Source organism: Baudoinia panamericana (assembly GCF_000338955.1).
Source record: "Baudoinia panamericana UAMH 10762 unplaced genomic scaffold BAUCOscaffold_11, whole genome shotgun sequence".
Classification (NCBI taxonomy): Eukaryota; Fungi; Ascomycota; class Dothideomycetes; order Mycosphaerellales; family Teratosphaeriaceae; genus Baudoinia; species Baudoinia panamericana.
The window spans coordinates 598,209-617,338 of record NW_006911267.1 but is presented as its reverse complement, the minus strand read 5'-3'; the positions used below and the strand labels follow the sequence as shown (position 1 = coordinate 617,338).

At 54.2% G+C, this 19,130-nt stretch overlaps 10 protein-coding genes across 10 annotated transcripts; 3 read left to right on the top strand and 7 right to left on the bottom strand.

The window, feature by feature from the left end:
- Nucleotides 1-13: 13 nt before the first annotated feature.
- BAUCODRAFT_240101 (uncharacterized protein) lies at nucleotides 14-1,918 on the bottom strand. Its single transcript, XM_007681390.1, has one exon. It carries the CDS (start codon nucleotides 1,736-1,738, stop codon nucleotides 305-307), a length of 1,434 nt encoding a protein of 477 aa, XP_007679580.1. The 5' UTR covers nucleotides 1,739-1,918; the 3' UTR covers nucleotides 14-304.
- A 278-nt stretch (nucleotides 1,919-2,196) lies between these two features.
- BAUCODRAFT_76153 (uncharacterized protein) lies at nucleotides 2,197-2,590 on the bottom strand (the record flags this gene model as incomplete). The annotated part of the gene is made up of 2 exons (XM_007681193.1): nucleotides 2,197-2,276; nucleotides 2,365-2,590. The coding sequence occupies 2 exons, from the start codon at nucleotides 2,588-2,590 to the stop codon at nucleotides 2,197-2,199; spliced, it is 306 nt and encodes a 101-aa protein (XP_007679383.1).
- Nucleotides 2,591-2,804: 214 nt separating this feature from the next.
- BAUCODRAFT_76313 (uncharacterized protein) lies at nucleotides 2,805-3,218 on the bottom strand (the record flags this gene model as incomplete). Its single annotated transcript, XM_007681207.1, has 1 exon — nucleotides 2,805-3,218. The coding sequence occupies one exon, from the start codon at nucleotides 3,216-3,218 to the stop codon at nucleotides 2,805-2,807; it is 414 nt and encodes a 137-aa protein (XP_007679397.1).
- Nucleotides 3,219-4,577: 1,359 nt separating this feature from the next.
- BAUCODRAFT_240048 (uncharacterized protein) lies at nucleotides 4,578-5,305 on the bottom strand. The gene is made up of 3 exons (XM_007681389.1): nucleotides 5,255-5,305; nucleotides 4,801-5,165; nucleotides 4,578-4,751 (listed from the first exon to the last, which is right to left on the bottom strand). Exons 1-2 carry the CDS (start codon nucleotides 5,271-5,273, stop codon nucleotides 4,885-4,887), a joined length of 300 nt encoding a protein of 99 aa, XP_007679579.1. The 5' UTR covers nucleotides 5,274-5,305; the 3' UTR covers nucleotides 4,578-4,751; nucleotides 4,801-4,884.
- Nucleotides 5,306-10,223: 4,918 nt separating this feature from the next.
- Nucleotides 10,224-11,638, bottom strand: BAUCODRAFT_37098 (uncharacterized protein). Its single transcript, XM_007681050.1, has one exon. It carries the CDS (start codon nucleotides 11,551-11,553, stop codon nucleotides 10,579-10,581), a length of 975 nt encoding a protein of 324 aa, XP_007679240.1. The 5' UTR covers nucleotides 11,554-11,638; the 3' UTR covers nucleotides 10,224-10,578.
- An 800-nt stretch (nucleotides 11,639-12,438) lies between these two features.
- BAUCODRAFT_42897 (uncharacterized protein) lies at nucleotides 12,439-13,875 on the top strand (the record flags this gene model as incomplete). The annotated part of the gene is made up of 1 exon (XM_007681125.1): nucleotides 12,439-13,875. A coding segment is annotated over one exon (1,437 nt), but the record flags the coding sequence as incomplete, so codon positions are not given.
- Nucleotides 13,876-14,597: 722 nt separating this feature from the next.
- On the bottom strand, nucleotides 14,598-15,403 carry BAUCODRAFT_239976 (uncharacterized protein). Its single transcript, XM_007681388.1, has one exon. The coding sequence runs from the start codon at nucleotides 15,293-15,295 to the stop codon at nucleotides 14,777-14,779; it is 519 nt and encodes a 172-aa protein (XP_007679578.1). The 5' UTR covers nucleotides 15,296-15,403; the 3' UTR covers nucleotides 14,598-14,776.
- BAUCODRAFT_239923 (uncharacterized protein) lies at nucleotides 15,404-16,680 on the top strand. The gene has a single exon (XM_007681387.1). It carries the CDS (start codon nucleotides 15,511-15,513, stop codon nucleotides 16,285-16,287), a length of 777 nt encoding a protein of 258 aa, XP_007679577.1. The 5' UTR covers nucleotides 15,404-15,510; the 3' UTR covers nucleotides 16,288-16,680.
- A 195-nt stretch (nucleotides 16,681-16,875) lies between these two features.
- BAUCODRAFT_76236 (uncharacterized protein) lies at nucleotides 16,876-17,586 on the top strand (the record flags this gene model as incomplete). Its single annotated transcript, XM_007681197.1, has 1 exon — nucleotides 16,876-17,586. One exon carries the CDS (start codon nucleotides 16,876-16,878, stop codon nucleotides 17,584-17,586), a length of 711 nt encoding a protein of 236 aa, XP_007679387.1.
- A 769-nt stretch (nucleotides 17,587-18,355) lies between these two features.
- On the bottom strand, nucleotides 18,356-19,110 carry BAUCODRAFT_76213 (uncharacterized protein; the record flags this gene model as incomplete). The annotated part of the gene is made up of 2 exons (XM_007681195.1): nucleotides 18,356-18,771; nucleotides 18,825-19,110. The coding sequence occupies 2 exons, from the start codon at nucleotides 19,108-19,110 to the stop codon at nucleotides 18,356-18,358; spliced, it is 702 nt and encodes a 233-aa protein (XP_007679385.1).
- Nucleotides 19,111-19,130: the final 20 nt, after the last annotated feature.

Below are 19,130 nucleotides of genomic sequence, written 5' to 3'. Positions count from 1 at the left end.
GTGCGGTTGGTAGAGATAAGCCTTGATTGCTCGCACAAAGATGGGCGCTGGAACTAATCTGAACCAGGCAAGCACAGGCGAGTCACGTGTAATTCCGCTTTTAAGGCGCAGCTTCTTCGACACTATCGCTGGCATTGTACTACTATCAAGCGAAACGGAGGCAGAGGATACGAGGTCTGAACGAGGGAGTTGAAAAATTCACATGGAGTTTTCCAAGATTGCAAGAGTTGGCTGGAATCAATCTCAACCGCTCGCTAGCTATCACTGACTTTAGGCCACCAAGCACGTATGGCATCCGGCTTCCTCAATAGTAGCTACTGCTTGTACCACTCCCTGCATAGTGTTGCTCAGTCCCTGGGAAGGCGCCGACAGCGTCAGGTCTTGGCGTACCATACCCTCCTTCCTCACCACCACTATCTTCCTCCTCTCCTCGAAACACTTCTTGCGAATCTGGAGGACCTCGCATCTGACTCAGCGTACCGGTATCCAGCAGACGAGGTTGCCATAATTGCGGCGAATGACACTCTCTTCCGGTCGGCATGCTGGCTAGCAGAGGCTCGTAAGGCGGCACAACTTGCACATTTATCGTGCTGTTCTCGCGGTCCCACTTCGCCTCCAGGGACTCAAGCACCCGAGCTTCCTCATACCTGCCTGCATCCATGCCCCATTCGACGCCCTTCTCAATCTTCCTGTCTTCACGGCGTTCTTGCCAGCTCTGCTTGAAACCCTTGAAACCTTTCCGCTTGCCGTCTTCGAGCTCCACGGTTAGGCCAAGCTGCTTCCGTGCGCCCTTGAGCCACGCTAGAGCTTCACCTGTCTTACCACCAAGGTCGGCATCAATGGCAAGGAAGCGGATCGCTTTGCATTTTGCCGTCCTCCGCAAATCCGTGGCATACTTGACGAGGTCGTCATCAATTTTGCCAGAACTGAGCAGACCTTGAGCCTGGCCCGCATGCTCTGCTGCAGCGAGACATATGCGCGCAAAAAGGTGTGCTCTGACCTTAGGAATACTAGGCGCTTTGAACATCCAATCTTTGTTAGTTTCATTGCGGTTGTCGGCTACCGCTGCTGCGTACGGATCATCTTTTGACACAAAGATGAGGCTGGCTTCGGCCAATGCCAGTGACGCTAGAGCAGAGACAGTCGACGGCTGTATGTCCGCAGGAGCATCCCTTGCAGCCGCGACTGTCGGCAGAGAGAGAACGTACTTGTGAATACCGTGCGCCTCCAGTAGATGTTTCATTGCCGCAGTCACAGCGCCCGAGCGTTGCTCGGCTGGTAGCACGACTGCATCATGCAAGATTCGCAGCTGCGAGCGCGCCAGTAATGAGTGCACGTAAGCCAGCGTGGACAACGTGAAAGCGAGCTCATGATGCAGGCCGACCAATTTCAGTCGTGGGGGATCGCGTCCTGGAAGAGTTGCAGAAAGCGTAGTCCGCCATTCTACCTCCAGCGGCCTCCTTATCCCTACATCCACTCGTTCCGTATCCACGTCACTGAAAGCAACGGCCGCATTCAGAGTCAGTAGGTATGGTATGAATTCCGTCAGAGCATTCTGAACGGTTGAGAGATGTGAAGCTTGCTCGCGCGGAGCAAGGCGTTTGTGCTTCTTCAAGGTATCCTTGAGCAGACTCCGCTTCGTCGTCGCAGTAAGCGGTAACGAAGGATGCGTCGCACTCTCGAAGAAGTCTGATAGCAGTACCGAGCTTGTTGTTGGCAGGGCGAACGGGAAAGGCATTGTTGATGGTTGGAGCGGGAGTGGGGCGAAAGATCAGCCACCAGCGACTTCATGCCGAGTTCCTTGGCATTCAGTGCAGGAGTAGGAGTAGAGCACGAGAAAGCAATTGCAGTGACATATGCTCTCCGCTGATGAGGCGCACATGTATTTGTGAAAGCAGAGTCGCTTTAAGTATATACACGGAACTATCCACACAGTTGCGCAGTTGTGGCGCCCTTCGTGGCTCTGCTATCCTTCGTTGAAAGCTAGTAACTCCTATTGCGACCCGTTCGTATAGTGGAAAGTGGTGTGTCCATTCGATCTGTGTTGTGCGCAAAGGGGTAGTACATGGCCGTCAATGCGATACGCAGTAGCAAAATCTTAAAAATGCTTCCTGGCAGAGCGCAAGCGCTCTATACAGCTCGCACCTGTACACTCCACAATTCCTGACGTTGGCACCTTGTGGTTTCGCCGAATCACTATTGCTCCGAGATGTAGTTCTGTTGGTCGAAGAGGTAGCCTCGGACCTTCGCATGCTGCAGTTGCTGCAGGTATCGTTCTAGGAAGGAGTTTAGCACGCTACTCTACGCAGACCATGTGGCGAAAGGCCATGCTAGCCCTTGCTCGGAGCCAGAGATGTAACGTACCTCGTAGGTGTCCACACTTCTCCAAATGATTCATGCCTTCCCGGTAGTAGCATTTGCCCATCTCCTCTCTGATAAGCCTTGCCATCATGCTTTGAACCCACTGCTCCCGGATGATCGCATCTTGCGCAGCCTTTAGCGCCTTGTTGTCGTCGTAGTTCACACCATCGAACGTCGGCGGAACCTTGGGCTTAGCGGCCTTGAATGCTTCAGATTCCGGAGTTGGCATGGTTTCGCAGCCGCGGTAGGGAGGTCGTGGTGGGTGGTTAAGTCAGAGATGAGGTGATCCAACCGACCGCCGCACCAAGTACTGGATCGTCACACAGTGCTGTTTCGTGAGAGGCGCAAAGTGTTCTCAACCTCCAATCGCTTGTTTGACTGCTGTGGTTGATGTGGAGCTCGTGCCATTGAAGACGTGTTGGGTGACTAAGCCTTGGGCCCCATCACCCGCTCCGCACGCTCTTCTTGCTGGCCCGTTTCCAGCTGAACCTCTTCCGTTTCTCCATGTCCTTCTGCTGTTTGCGCTCTTCTGTCTCCTTTGCCTCCTTTTCCTCCATTTTTCGTGTCCAAAAGTCTTTGCCATGCGCCGGCATCGCGTAGCTGACCTTCCATTTGTACTCATCGTACGTCACAACCTGGCATTGCTCGACGCGGCCGAGGATTGCATCCCGTCGCTGCTGGCAGGACGGACATAACATGTCCAGTTTCAACGATCTGTACGGGTGTGCGACCAGTTCGCATCTACTGGAGTGCTCTGCGTCGGGCGCGATTGCGGCATCTTGACACAGTATAAGCGGCGTTATTGAGAAGGCACTGTGACCGCAAACTGAATAAACGAAGAGCCGGTGACAGCACATCGCCTACATGACAATAGTACAGCGACATGAGTGAGACTCTTCCTTAGGTTTACGGCCAAGGCTTGGAAGATCAATGCTGTCCGCATTTGGCTCCCTTTGTTCGAACTCCACGACCGGCCATCACTGTGATCTTGCCGCATGCGCCATTCGCGCCACATACCCTCCGTGCGTTTAGAAAGAAGTAGATACCAAGCTCATCGTCCCAGGCTCAAATTTCACGCAACGACCAGAACTTCACTGCCAATGTCTCCTGCTCGATCAACGGCACTCTTCCAAAATCTGCAAGGCTTACTCCGGAACACCAGATCAGCCTCAGAGTCCTGTGCCGTCTTCTTATTGCCCTTGCCATCCTCGCTGTCAAACAGACTATTCGGGCAGCTACTTGTCCAGCAGCATGACTTCTCTGGCAAAGCTTCCCGGCTTTTTCCGAGAGCCGTGTTGCATGTTTGTTCTCTGCCGGGCAGCGCCAAACAGGAGGTTCCGGAGAGGGTGGTGGCCGATCTGTTTCAAATTTCTGACGCATGGCAGGAGCTGAGATCTCAGCCGTATAGCTCGGTCAATGGCACTGGTCCAGCTCTGAATTCACACAGGAGAAGTGGATGAACGTTGCCATCGTTAGCCGCGCATGCACTATTCCATGGCCGCATGAGAATGCCCTCGGAACGAGTGTGACGGCACGTGAGCAGCGAGCTGAATGCACTGCGCTTACGCTGGCCCGGAAGCAAAGCCGCAGTACTTACTGTCCTATAGAGTCGTCAAATCTACGCTTGGCTACGGCGACACGGGCAGGACGACATTGTTGACGACGTCAGCGGAGGCCATGATCTATATGTGGTTCCGAATCCCGCATGCAAAGTCCATGAAAGAGTACCTTGACTTTGCTGTGTGTTTTCGCAGGTAAGTAGAGCAGGTAAGTATGTAGCCTTCGCCCTTCTTTTGCTCCCTCGCCAGAATCTCTGCCGATTGTGGCTTCTTCGCTCCCATCTAAGAATTCTCTTCTTATATCAAACATGGCTTCTCCGCATGAATAATGGACTCCATCAAAGGACCCACACTGCAATCGCAGATGAGCTAGACTAGCCTCTCGCCATACCACGTTCATCACATTGGAGAAGAAGAATTGCGTGCATCCCGGTGCTAAGGACAGCCATCATCGAGGAACGCTCGACGGCACATCACATGACCAGGGATAGACGAACCAACCAGCTTGCAGTCATCTGGTCTTTGTTTTAGCGATTGACCATCTCTCAGACCTTTGTCGCGTAGGTCTTGCTCGGCAGTCATTCAGGCCTTTGTTCTGCCGGATAGGTGATTAACGACCCTGCGTTACGATGGACTTTGACGCAGAATATCACGACCCCAGCACTTCGCAAGGCTTTTACGTTCAGAAAAGAGCCTAAATATATCGTGGTATCCTTGTCACCTCTCGAAGCTCGCACTCTACTTCTTTCACGCCTCGTTTCCGAGAAGGTCGACAAGACGGCCTTTCAGGCACGGCAGCGAAGATGGCGGATGAGCAGCAGACATCGGCACCTTTCCCGTCAGACATTTCCGACGTACAAGTACGGCCCGCCACACTTACTCACACAGCCATCATATGGCTAACACTGGTGTCCGTCATTGTCATCGCAACTTTCGTCACCGTCCTTTGCCTTCTCTGCAGCTGTCATTGCGGCAAGAACCGACGCAAAAGACCGCAGAGCAAGGAACCGCTGGACAATCGCAATGATTCCCCAGGCTGGAATCCGGATGCTCTCGGTGAAGGGGAGAACGCAGCCGCGGGCAGCTCAGCTGTGGACATGACACCACTTTCGCGCGTTGCCGTGAAGCCAGCCGGTGCTATGGACGATGTGGAACGCCGAGGCTCGCGCAAGGACGTCCATCCGGGCGATCTAGTCATTGTGGATGAAGATGCTGCGACACCGGTGGCTCCAGAGTATGTGCGTGCTAAGCAGCGTCAGAGCCGGTACTATAGCGGCTGGAGAGATGTTGCATGGAAGCGACTGAGTGGTGCGAGTCAGGTTGGGCGGGCATACTAGTAGTTTGAAGTACCATTCACTAAAGACCGTTAGCGAACCGAACAGGTCTCCATCGCGAGAATCCGCAAATGTCTACTTTTCGTTTCGTCCTATACTCCAATGGTTGCCAGTAATGCATGACTAAGCACAGGAGGGTTGCCTGCTTCAATTCTGACCCAATGGCGGAATTGCTGCCCCTCCCATCGGACTTCATCTGCACTTTTAGTCCGTGCGCTGCTGTGCATTTGCGACTGAAAAGCTCGTCGTGTAACTCTCGGACGTAGGCAATCCTTACAATAAGCTCATATATGGCTGCATTACGGACGCCATTGTCACCCACTATAGTCTCAAAATGGGCTCAATGCTGACTTGTCCAGTCAAGCCACTTAAGGAGGCTTAGGGGATCTGCACAGTACACTCTGTGGATTAACAGGATAGTTCTGCGGCTTGCGATCCATCGGTGGACACACAACATGAGAAGTGATGGTGCCTGGCCAGCTGCGGCGGAGACAGTTACTTGACTACGAAACCTGGGCACAATGTGCAAGCTCCCTGCCACAGCCCTCGCATGCATCAAGAGACCATCCAGCGGATATCGGACAGACAAGATATAGCCGTAGCCGATGCGAAAGGGTAGACGAGCCTTGGACACTGGCACTTCGTACCATGTAGGAGACCATCAATGCAAGATACAGAAGGTTCTTACGCGTATTAACGCCGATTCGGGCAACCATCTCGCTGGCGATGGGCCCTGTTCTGATACCACCCTGCCGACTTCGATCGCACATGATGTCGACGCTGTTGCGTCACACTTCAGTTTCACGTAAACTGACCACAGTCTACATGCCGTGTGTTGCAATCGCGCTTGACCTGCCATAGGCCTTTCAACTATCCAAAGTCTTCTTGCCCTGAACACAAGTCCTTGACCACCGCCGCATGTCTTTACGCTAACCAGAATTGCAAGGAAGGAACGATGTGCACCAAAGTGGGTCTTCCGCTTTGTTGTCAAATTGCGCCGGCAACGTCAGCTCACGCAAATCTCTACCTTCAATCTGAGCGATTTCTTCAGTGCTCTTTCACTTCGACATCCGCAACCTTGCCATCCCCACCTGCTGCCGACCTGCTGCTGTCTCACTGTCTCTGGAGGTGTTTGCGGAGAAGATTGCTGACAGTGCACAGCAGACAGGATGCCAATTCTCAAGCAGATTCGCTGCTCTATCGAGCTTCATCCAGGCAACACGCCACTCCAGGAGTATGGTCTGCGTTACAAAGATGGCCAGGTCGATTGCTTCATCCCTATCCCTCAGTCCCAGCTACGGTTCTCGATTCACATACAATCCGAAGGATACATCGCGCCAGGCTTGGCAGTGTTTGCCTTCATCGATGGCCAGTATCACTGCAACCGTAATCGGCTCAAGCTTGTGATGCCGAATGAGGGCATCAGCCCCGATCAGTACGAGGTCGACTTTCGGCTACGTCAGAAAGAGGAAAAGACCGCCACAGGCACCTTCATTGGGCGCGAATGGAGCTTCGCGGAGCTCAGTAAGAGTGAGCAGCCCCAAGCCACATGCTGATCTGATATACTAACATCCCGCAGCTCATGCAGATGACGCCAAGGATACAAATCCGAACTTCCTTGCCAACGTCGGCACGATCGAGATCGTTATCTTGCGGTGCAAGGCCGAAGGAGAATATGTGCCGACACCCGCGCTTGCCGGTACTGTACCTCCTTCAAGCGAGAAGAAGCCGAAGCAGAAAGCGGCAAAAGCCCCTGATCCTGCTTCAAGCGTGGGTTTCGCAAACATCTTCGACGGCGCTAATGACGAGCCTATCTATGTTCCTAGTCTAGACGGTGCCGACGACGGCAATCATGGACAGCCAGTGCTACCAGGTGGCCGTGTAATTCCACGGCCACCAGAAGGAATGACGTGGGACGCAACGTACGGCGAGTTCGTACCGCTTGTCGAGCGCAATGGAGAGCACTATCACTCTCCAGGCCACTACGACCGTCTGTCGGACAAGATGCATGAGTGCATGGACCGCAAAAATTACCGTGATGATCGTTCCGGCATTCACAAGGGCGGCACCCGTCGGGCACAAGTGTACACTGTTGGTGACAGTCAACAATTGTCGCCGAGCTCAGCTGCACAAGCCACGCCTGCCAAACCAGTGGATATCCTCAGGGGCCAGACTCAGCCAGAATCAGCCGGAAAAGCCCCTATCGAGGACACTAGAACCCAATTTGATGGACCTGGCTCACAACCTGCAATCGTGATCAATCAGTACGGAGCCAGACACAGCGAAGCTAACAGCGTGCAAGACAGGTATCATGGCGCTGGGAGTACGCAGAGAGACATGATCAGGGATCGGGCGTTATATCAAGGTATGCCGGTCACCGAAGCCCAAAGGCTCTCTCAACAGCCTCGCGCAGATGACACCCGCTACGACTTCGGCGATGCGAACATTGAACAACAAGATCAATCGTTTACGCTGGGCCTACCTTGGCAGCTAGGCGAGGTGCTACCCCACCGTGCAGCCCCTCAGCAGTATCCAGAGCAAATGGCACCGCATCTGCCTCTGCCCGATCAACCAAGGCCGCCCTCTGAACAACAACAACAACAGCAGCAGGAAGAACAGAATATCCACACGTTTAACCAAGAACAGCAACAAAAGTATGATCAAGCCAAGCGAGCCGATGACGCAGCGAGACAGACGGAAGCCGAGACACTTAAAGCAAACGGTGATGAGGCTATGGCGTACCTGGCACAGTGGAACGCTGCTATGCAGCGCAACAAGGAGGTCATTAGCAGATTGAGCGAGCTGTACAATTCCGCTAAGATTGGTTCTGCGGAGAGAACAGAGCTTCTGGCGAAGATCACCGTGGCCTACGAGCAAGAGTTCAATCTGAAAAGAGGTGGCCAAAGTCTGCAGCTTTGGATTGACACTGTGGTGGCCGCAGGCTACAAACCAGCTGACGGCATGGTCACGACTGTGCTGAATAATGATGGCCCAGCACAGCAATCTCAGCAACCGCGCCGTAAAGGAACCGCCCAATGGCCGCAACACAGTGCCCACAATGCAGCACAGGACCGGGGTGGCGCAGCGGCTGCAAGCCGTTGGCGGGAGTCATACCAACAGGCGCAGCCATCTCAAGGTGCGGCATCTGGATGGGACGCCGGTATCAAGCAGGTCGGCGAAGGGGTGATTGGCGGCTCTTTCAACCAAGGCAAGGAACCCCACGGTCAGCGGAAGCAGCATACCAATCAACCTTGGGCCCTGGCGGAGCGAGGCGGAGATGGTGCTGATCATTGGCCCGAGGAGCCTCAAGGGAACACTTACGACAACCGCAGCAACAGTCATCGAAGCCATCGGTCAGACAGTCGCAGTTCACGGAAGAACGAGTGGGGCCGCCAGTCCGCACAAGGCAGCAACGCAGCAGGTTACGCTAAGGATTGGGATAAGACCACTCCTCGACAAGGCGGCCGAGAGTCTTCTCCAAAGGCCTCTGGTTGGAATGACGACAACGATAACGGCGCTCAGGGCGCCACTGATGCATGGATGGCGACGGCCCAACCTCAAGGCGATGGCGGCTGGGCAACTGGATCCCAGAGAAAGACTGCGAACATCACTCGCTCACAAAACTCCCCTTCCGATGTTGGAGGCCCACCAATCAAGCCGTACTGGACTGACTGGCGCGATGCCTCCGGCCAGCAAGCCAGCGCGGACGCGAACATAAAAAAGAAGCGCGAGTTCGTTCGTTCACCTTACCAGTTCCCCGCGACTACACTTCCATCGGTTCCTGAAGGCCGTGTTAGCGGTAGCGTAAGCCATGGGCTCCAGGCTGGCAAAGGCGCCTCATATGCACACCGATGCCACCGCCCAGAGTACCTCGACAGTATGAAACGTCCGTATGCGGTTTTCTCGTTCAGGTATCGCTCTGTGGAGAAGCTGGAAGAGATTCTAGGCCGCAGCATCCGCGGAGAGGTGGAGCAACTGGTGGCTAATACTGAGAGGGTGAAGCTGGACAGGATGCCACGCGACAAGCTTGTGGACGAGATTATGAAGACAAAAACGCCGAGGTTTGGGAGTGTCAAGCCTGCACCGGCACAGTCGTCTAGCTGGGCCAAGCCTACATCTGCGGCTAAGGCTGCGGACGGTGGGTGGAATACAGGCAATGGTTCTCAGACCGGCGGTGGCTGGGCTTGTCCAGACAGCGGCGGCAATGACAATGCTTCGAGGGGCGGTTTTCAAGCAGACAGTGGCAACAACGCTGCATGGCAGTGGGACGGTGGTGATAACAGTGGTAGTGGCAAGGCCAACAGCTATGCGGTCAACGACCAGAACGGCGGCAACGTCGTCTCACCTTGGTTCAATGCGGAGAATGATGGTGCCAATAGGGGAGCTCCTGGCAATACTCGAGGCAAGAGTCAACCAGGTTCTGTTCGCGACGGCCGGAGTAAGCACGTTGTGGGCGCTACTGGCTGGGACGGACAGCCTATAAAAAACGAAGGCGGTGGCTTCTGCGATAGTGTCAGTGATCGCCCTCCGTCGGGCACCAAGGGCTGGGAATCGGCACCTTCTCATCGCGGTGCTTTGCATGGCGGTGGTGAGCAGGCACACCACTCCGTGTCTTTCGCGGACCGTTTCCTTTCCACGCCTACTCCAGTCGGCCGGCTCGGCACCGCGCATGCGCCGCAAACCGCCTCACAACCCATGATAACACACAAACCTAGCGATCGCATAGCCCGATTCCAGGCTCAGCAGGTAGCCCAGCGTGAAGCGGGCGCGCATGCTGCTCAAGTGCAGCAGACTGCAAACGAAGGACCGAACATGTCGGAGTTTAACAAGCTTTTGTACCGCATGCGGGACCAGGCCGCGGCCGCACCAATGCCCAAAGTGCACGACTTCGCTACCCAGACGCAGACATATCAAGAGGTGCGAACGCCGGCGCGTCAGAGCGAGCTGGGCGGTGCAGATGCTCCGGGCGGTGGAAGCAGCTTCAGAGGAAGCCGTATGGAGGCCTCAAGTAATGCGGAACATCCGTTCAATGGCAATAATGGCTTTCTGGACGGCGCACCTGCCCAGACACCGGCGGCTGGCGAGATGGGCAATCAGAAAGGTACAGGAAGAAGAGGCCGCACAAGGTCTTCTGCCGGTCGTGTTGACAAGTTGAAGCATTTGCTTGAGAAAGTTGCTTAGGCATTGAACTATGATGATGGAATAGGGTCATCGAAGCTAGCGACTTGCTGGAGAATGCTGCATACCGTCGGCACAACGGCGGAGAGGCCAAGCTGTCTCCGGCTCAGCCGCATAACAAAGGCCACCCAAAGCATGTTTGTATCCTAATTGCTCAAGGGATTACGCCACTGCACCATTTCGCGTTTCGAATCATCCCACTTGTAAACCTCGCCGTTGCCAACATTATAGTGGTAATAGTTCTCGGTTCCTCCTTTGACCATCGCCCGCCTAAAGGTGATGTTGATGCGTCCCTTGTCGGCCTCGCCACCTTTCCGCTTTGGAATGGAATGTAGCCATCTGCTTTGCGTCAGTCCTCTCATCAGTACCATATCGCCAGACGCGAGTGGCAGCTTCATAGGCTTCGTTTCCGAGGCATCATTTGCCGGAGTGGGCTTATGCTTCATCAGAAAATCACGCTTTGCGCCAAGTGTGAACGAAGCTATTGCTGGCTCGGTACCCAAGAACCGCTCATCGTCAGAGTGGTAGCTTATGCTGTCGTTGCCAGAGGCGTAATAATTGACCAGCGCAAAGTTGAATGTACAGCCCGTGCTGTTTTCTGTCAATTGACGAAGGGCGTCTAGGCACTGCGGCATAGGCCTAGGTTTGCACTTGTAGGTATTTGATGTCGCCTTGCCGGTTGTTGCATCTACAGGGCGACCGTCGGCGTCGAATCGGGCAGTTTCATCAATCCCGAAGACTGTTGTAAAGCGCGGCGTATCAATGTCGGTCTCGATGGAGCCTCGCTTGATCTTGTATCCAACACGGTAGAAGAACAGCTCGCGCCGCAGAAACTCGGAAAGATCACGCGATGCCTCCTTCGGGACATAAGGCTGGTAGTACAGTAGATCAAGGTCGGGTCGATCATTGATGATCTGTCCTTCAGCAGAGGGAGCGAAATTCAAGAGTTCTTGTAACTCCGGCGGAAGATGCGGCACTGCAAATGGGTAGCTTGGATGGTTGGAGACCGCACTGGCTGTAGTGTTCCGCTCCATGTTGCTCGCCGCATCGTCAGGTACTGCGCGTGCACGCTTCGATGGCTGCGCGAAGAAAGTTTCTAGAGTTCTGGGGCGCTTCGACATCATGCTCGGAGCAGTCCAGATTACTGGTGACTATATATATTCTGCTAGTCTGACATGCGCGTGAATGATGCGTTGATGGGGAAGTACCGCAGGATAGGGTGAAGTGTAGGGCCATCAAATTGCGCGTTCCCAATTGGCCATCGACGAAAGAAGCGTCTTGCGCCTTAGGCAGCAACGTCGCCTCCGGTGCGGCTTCCTGCATATCCATCAGACACCGCAAGCATTTCTTACCAATATTCGGGAACTGGCTTGGCGACAGGCTGCTGGTCGTACCAATGCAACGACCTATTAGACGGGGGCCAGTCGTGCGGTATGAGGGAGCCGCGGGTCGCGAGACGGAAGGTGGTGGTCGTTTCCGACGATGAGGATAGTGCAAGCCCAGTAGTATCTCAGCGCAGCGGAGATGACCGACCTTCAGTGCCACAACCAGGGTCAGCAGCAGCCGAAAGGATCACAAACAGTCGCAAAGTTCAGCAGCCAAAACTTGCTCCCGCAACGCAACAGACGAGCTCTCAGCGATCACGGAGCAAGCACGGCGCCTCGAAGGCTAAGAAACTCGCCCCCTCCGAGGCGTTCACGACCAATCGCAAACCCATCTACTCGTTCTTCAACGCGGCAACGCAACGTCTGTCCCAAGGCTCGCCGTCCGCAAGTCCCGAAAAAGCTCCGGATGCTGACCATCCAGAAGCCATCGAAGATGACGATGGCAGCAGCCTCCTAATCAACTTATCGAAGGGTTCGAATACCGCGTTGGCTCTGCGCAAGCGCAAAGTTCAGTCTGCTAGACCGGTTGATGAGGCGTTGGACCTACCTCTTCCAACGTCTCAGAAATTCCGAAAGACAAGTGACGGTGATCGGGCACCATCTTTCCATATCGTAAACGATGATGACCGACCATGGGTCGAGCAGTATGCTCCAACCGATCTGCCTGAGCTGGCTGTGCACAAGCGGAAGGTAGCTGATGTGCGGCAGTGGCTGGAAGGCGCATTCAGTGGCAAGCGTCGCAAGATCCTGGTGCTCAAAGGCTGCGCAGGCACTGGCAAAACCACTGCAGTCCACTTAATTGCCCGCGGCATGGGTGTGAAGGTCTCCGAATGGCACAATCCCATCGGCGTCGATAGTAGCTCTGATGCTCATCCCTCTACTGCAGCATTGTTTGAGGACTTTATCAGTCGAGCTGGAAGGTTAACAGGGCTGCAGCTCAGACCCGATTATACTACTCGTATTCCCGATTCAGAATCCAATAAAGACGGCGATTTGGAAGGTCTAACCAATGGCAAGCGGCTGTTGCTGGTCGAAGAGTTCCCGAACACCTTTTCCCGCACTTCCATCACCTTACAGTCGTTTCGGTCTACGCTGTCGCAATATGTCTCCTCGACCTCCGGCAATGAGCCAGTTCCCATTGTCATGATTATCTCAGAAACTCTATTATCTACCAATACCGCCGCCGCCGATAGCTTCACCGCACACCGCCTACTTGGGCCGGAGCTCATGAACAATCCATTGATCAACACAATTGAATTCAACCCGGTGGCTCCAACAATTCTGATCAAGGCATTGGAAACTGTGGTCGTCAAAGAGGCCCGGAAGTCTGGTAGGCGGAGGACTCCCGGACCGGCCGTGCTAAAGCGCCTTGCGGAGACAGGTGATGTCCGAAGTGCTGTATCTGCTCTTGAGTTTCTATGCTTGCGGGAAGGCAACGATGATACCTGGTCGAGTAAGGTGCAGTTCACCAAACCGAAGAAGAAGTCCGAGCCGCCAATGACCGAAGCAGAGAAGGAGGCACTAAAGCTCATCAGCAACCGCGAGAGCAGTCTTGGCATCTTTCACGCTGTCGGCCGCGTTATTTACAACAATCGCATCGACCCCCCAGTAGGACAAGAGCTCCCGCAGCCACCAGCCTGGCAACCTCACAATCGTCGAAATAAGATTCCCGACTACGATATTAACACGCTTGTTGACGAGCTCGGAACAGATATTTCCACATACATCGCAGCCTTGCATGAAAACTACCTCCAGTCGTGCTCATCCGGGAGGTGTGAAGACACGTTGGACAGCCTGACTGGGTGTGCTGAAGGCTTTTCTGATGCTGACTTACTGTCGATCGACCGCTTCGCATTCGGTACTCGGGCTTTTTCCGGTTCTGCACTTGATAGCCTACGGCAAGACGAGATGTCTTTTCAAGCTGCGGTAAGAGGTACGATCTTCGGACTACCCTCACCAGTGCACAGGATTGCATTGCCAGGAGGGTCCAAAGTTGATGCCCACCGCATGCGGTACCCTACCTCATCAAGGCTATGGAAGGCTAGAGAAGAAGCAGAAAACACCTTAGAGCTAGTGGCTGCGCGGCTGCAGAAGGACGGTTTGGAAGCTTATGCCAAAGAGTACACCACCTGGTCCAAAATGGACGGCGTCGAGTCCTGGAGACGCATCAACACCTTTCCACAGTCCGATCACGAAGTTGCTGAGACTGTGCAAGGCTGCCTTCTGTCCTCTATGGAATCGAGGATGGATATGCTGCTTTACCGGCTCCCATATCTCCATCAAGTCTTGCCTCGAAGGCCCGACTCTGCACATATGTCGGCACTCTATGAGCAGGTTTGCCAACTTACAGAAGTCGGTCGGGTGAGGATCCCGGTTTCGCATGGCGACGAAGAAGAAGATGCAGAGGACGGCGACGATTTCGCTAAGCAGACAGAGTACTGGTCAACGGACCTACCCGAACCGGCTAAAACAACACCCAAGCAACGGCTGGCCAACCGCAACAAAGACTACACTACGAAGAGCGACAGTCGAATGCCAGCACCAGTCATCCACCAGACGGAAAGCCTTGTCATCGAAGATGATGACATCGAAGATGAATGATATTGCCATGCGCATTGTGTGTGTTGCGTTCTCAGCGACGTGTACAGCCTTAATGCAACTTTCTACATACGTTGTGCTGGTCAATGCCGCACTTTTGCATATGTAATCGAGTGATCCACTAAAGTGAGCAATACCCTTCCACCTTTGTCTCTTGATGAATGACCGTTACCTTGATCCTATCTAGACACAGTCTATCATATTCTCAGCAGCTCTCGGAAAGCGGCGAGATGCGACAGGGACAGAGCTGGTCATATGCATTCTCCTCTGCTGTCCCATCCAGCATAGATGCCTCAGGCGCTACAAGGTCCGCCCGTTGCCTGACGCTAGCAATCCGAAATGGGTTCGGCAATCCACGGCTTTACGCCCAGCCATAATCCTTCCATGCGAACACGACATCATTGTTAACAACCATGCTCATCATCGCCCTGGAGATTGTTGATGTGTACGGTGTCGCAATGTTCACCAAAACATACCTGACATCTGCGGGTCGTGCCCCGCCCACTGTTCTCACTTCTCTGTGTGTGCGCTGATCATGCTGGTGAGATTGCAGCCATCCGTCAATATATGGACGAAGAGTCCGGGATCCAGATGTCCTTGCTGATCTAGTAGAGGGTGTCTGTTCGCTACTCAAGAGGCTGCAGGTTGGACGTGGTGACTCCTGCACCCCGCGTGCTAGCCTACCAACTGCCGGCGTACTCGACCTCTTGGCTGCATTATGCCGCTCAAGGTAGCTCGGGCATGCGTTGCGCTGACCGGTCAAAGGTCGCATGCCACTGCAACCTCGCTGCGTCGCCGGCGCACATCGTACGCACACATTGATGTGCAGCTGTCGCCCCGCCGCTGGATGCACGACAGCTCGTGTTGGTGAACGGTCCATATCTACAGAGTTCCTCGATCTTTTCCATCACTCTACCCTCTGACTTCACAACCGTTCTAAATCGCCATTTCCATTACAGCTTCTTTACACAAGTTCTTCATCTCTCTTACACTACTTGCAAGGCGCTGGTGGAGCTATTTGCCCAGCAACGTTACTCATTGCGTTTGTCACAATAGGATATATTTCTTCTTTCTTCATCAAGTCGTGCCGAAAAGATGGGCAAAGACCGTTATCAGCACCACTTCGAACATCAGCCTGATACGCCTGCTACAACTGATGGAGCACGGCCTCCCCAGTTTGACACGGTTAATTGCCGCTCTCGCATCGGCTGCACTTGCACCAGTTGCCGCGGTGAAGGTCAGTCTGACGGCGCAGGCGGCGGCGGGAGCCTCACCAACTCGACCCCGGCGCTTAGTTATGTCCGCTCGGATACGGCATCTGAGGATGGCAACTCTGTCGAAGGCGAGGAAGGGGTAGCAGACCACCATCTCTGGGTCCCGGAACATGGCTGGATCAGCATTCGCGCCTTCAACACAGCTCAGTCAAAGCACGAACTGTGCACTTGCCACAATGGCGTCCTTCCAGAGAGCAATGACTATCCGTTCGGCTCCCCCTCGGCTTCTGGTTCCCTCGCGAATGCCTCAATGAAGGTGGAGTCAAGTGGCGATGAGCACGGTCTCGATGCCTATACACTTTTTGCATTGAGCCAGTGGGACACCTGCACCAGTTCGAGCGGTATCCTGCCCTACGTAGGTCAGCATTTTCACGGCGAGACGGTCAAATCGTGTGCTACTCCGCACCACTTTACTGCTCCGCCGCTCAAAGTCACTCATGAGCGTGAGTTCTGCCGTAACATGATTATCGGCGTCTCTTACGACGAGCTACCATACGGACTTGACCTCAGCATTTCCGAGGATGCAACTGGCGATCACAGCAGGTACGATGTGGGTGAGCGATTACGAGGCACTGAACGGGTAGCACGCTACTCCTGATGCGCATTAAAGGAACAAATGAGACGGCCACAGGCGGGGGAGTTAGGACAGGGCAACACATTGACTGAAGTTTCAGGGCTGGGTATTCGATGTTGCTGCCGGTACTCTTTTCTGCGATTATCATTACTGTACAATCACCATAACAAACATGGAATTAGTTCTTCCGCCGTCTCTGGGACTGTCTGCTACTCTGTCCACACATGCTGTTTATAGTACTCCTCTAATCTCCGTCGAGCCGACGATGCTCGCGCCCACTCCGCTTCCTACTTGCTTCATTTTGCCAACAAGTGTATGGGTAGAAGGCCGTGAGTCAGACACCATGAGAGCACACTGATGTTACAAGAATGAAATTCCAGACCTATCTTGCTACTATGAGGCGCTCGAGTAATTGCGTTGGGCCTGAGCAGTGAACGCGGCTTGAAAACTGCCACTCGCGCGGTTAAAGGTTGGCGCTTGGAAATCTTCTCATCGTCGACGTTCTCAACCCACGATTCACGGCGCACTCATACAAGCCGTGACCAACAGCAAGCATTATCGTTGTCAAGGTTGATGGCCTCTGAGTCGACTGAGGATGTTGGCGCCGACCTTATGGCCCGGATTCGTCAACGGCAAGAGGAACGTCGACGTCGAGATCCTGCATCCATTTCACTACGCACGCCTGACATGGCAACATACTCTAACACAGCTGACAACATTGAGCGAGACCTGGCAAGCGACGGCCACCATCTATGGGGCTTAGTCGTCTACCGTTGCGTTTATGATGACGATGCAAGGTGGGCTGAGTGCATTGCCAGACTACGTCGACAGATCGATAACACGATGCAGTTCTACAATGGCATGGATCTGATGGACAAGTTCCGGCTGACCGTCATGGAAGATCGAGCGCACTACGACAGTCAACAGCCGTGGGATATCCGCGAGCACTTTAGCGACTGGGCTGCCACAGCGCCCGAACGCGAACAAGGCGTCGAGGACAAAACCGGCTTTGGCTTGAGTGTCCGTTACCGATACTGCATCTTCATCGATAAAGAAACTCAGGATTCTATCGTAGACAATGTGCCCATCCTCGATAGAGGTACGCTCACAGATACCGCCTTCGTGAAGATTGTCTCCAAAAACTGGATGCCCGGCTTTGGCGCTACACGGCCAGAGTATGAAGAAGAACTCGGCGAGGATGCTGACTTTGGCTGGATGATGGTCCAAGCTAGCGGTGTTGCTTCATTTCTCTTCTACTACCTCCGGGATGCGAATGCATGGCATAGTGCGTACCGTCCGCCACCCATCATAGCTCAAGCTTGATCAGTCGAGAAGGCGTGCGTCGTCTTCACAAATGTACGCAAGCCTCTCCTCCTCGCTTGCATCGTCAGTCCGCCTGAGCACTTCGACGCATGCTTGGCGGAGTTTCTGCTTCAAGTCGGCGGTCATGGTGGACCAGAGACCGTCTGCGAAGTCAGAGAAGCCCGTCTGCCATTTGTGTGTCTGAGAGACGGGTGAAGGGTCAGTCGAAGACGTTGGAGCCGCAAGACCCTGCGGTGCTGGATAAGCTACGTTGCCGCTGTTGGCGAGCGAAGGAGGGCTGCTTGCAAGGATGACTTCGTAATTAGTTATGAAGATTGGCAGATTGACGAAATGGTCGCAAAGGGTCTCCATCGCCGCGGTTGGAAGACAGCTGCCGTGCATAACGGATCAATCACGGTCCAACTACATGGCAGGGCCAGCGCCCCGAGATGTCACGTTGTTGGCGGATCCTGCACTTCCGCTTTCGGAGCATGACTCGTTGCGCATAAGCTGTCTTCGAGACAAAACAAAAGCCGTGCTTTCCGCTTGCGCCAGATAAGGATGTAGCTTTCTTTGTGCTCTAGAGCTCCATGCTCAAGCAGACGGGTGGCCCGTGCTCTCGACTGGAATGGACATCATGAAGAGAGATGGACCGGAGCTGTTGGTGCATTGGATATTTCCTGTGCGTGGTGTTAGTAACAAATGTAGCACTTGTAGCGCGCAACTTCTGTCTCGCGCTGACGGGGAGACCATCTAGCGCACCTCAGCCGTCCAGTCGAGCTGCCAACAATCACTTCATAACGTTCCCTCTCAGCGCTGTCTCCATGAGCAACTTGTCATACTGCGCATGTAACCATTGGATCCATGGGCTCATGGGCGGGCCAGGCGGCTTGCCTTCCTTGTCTGGTGCTGCAAGACCATTGTAGAACACGCTCTTCAGCCCGAACTCTGCCACGCCCTCCTTCTCCTTGACTTCCGCAAGCATCTCAAATAGTCCATCGCTTTCCCGGACCTCAAGTCTCCTAGGTGTGTCGCCGGCGCGCACGATTATACTCGTCGGCGTCTTCGAGACAACCTCGAAGTGATCCGTGATCTGCGTGCCGACCGGGTATCTGCTGGTCTTGAGCTCCTTACGGTCCCAGAGTTGTGATGCGGTATCTGCACCGCGGTATTTGCGCTCGAGGAATTGACGTTGATATGCGAAGCCTGGACCACTAATCAGTCGTCGAGCGTACCGTCCGGCATCTTCTCTTCCATACCGATTCCACCCCATACACCTTGACAGAAAGCCTCCACCAGCCTCCCGTCATCCTTCCCTTCTAATAACTCTGGCTTTATCTTGTTCAGTGGCACTTGTCGTATGCAGATGTCTTCCGTTACTGGCGCATTGTTGGGATTGTACCGGGCATATAGTGTATGGTTGAACAGATAGTCGGAAGGAGGGACAGGTTTCATTGTGCAGTCCCGTGTCAATGCGATCCATCCTGCTACACCAGCTAGACCGCCCCAGCCAGCAACGGCAAGAGTGGTTCGCAGGACGGGCATGTTGTCGGCTTAGTAGAGCG

Excerpts from the sequence above, each read along its gene's own strand:
- BAUCODRAFT_240101 (XM_007681390.1), bottom strand. The coding sequence starts at position 1,738 with ATGCCTTTCCCGTTCGCCCTGCCAACAACAAGCTCGGTACTGCTATCA.
- BAUCODRAFT_37098 (XM_007681050.1), bottom strand. The coding sequence starts at position 11,553 with ATGTCGAAGCGCCCCAGAACTCTAGAAACTTTCTTCGCGCAGCCATCG.
- BAUCODRAFT_239976 (XM_007681388.1), bottom strand. The coding sequence starts at position 15,295 with ATGGACCGTTCACCAACACGAGCTGTCGTGCATCCAGCGGCGGGGCGA.
- BAUCODRAFT_239923 (XM_007681387.1), top strand. The coding sequence starts at position 15,511 with ATGGGCAAAGACCGTTATCAGCACCACTTCGAACATCAGCCTGATACG.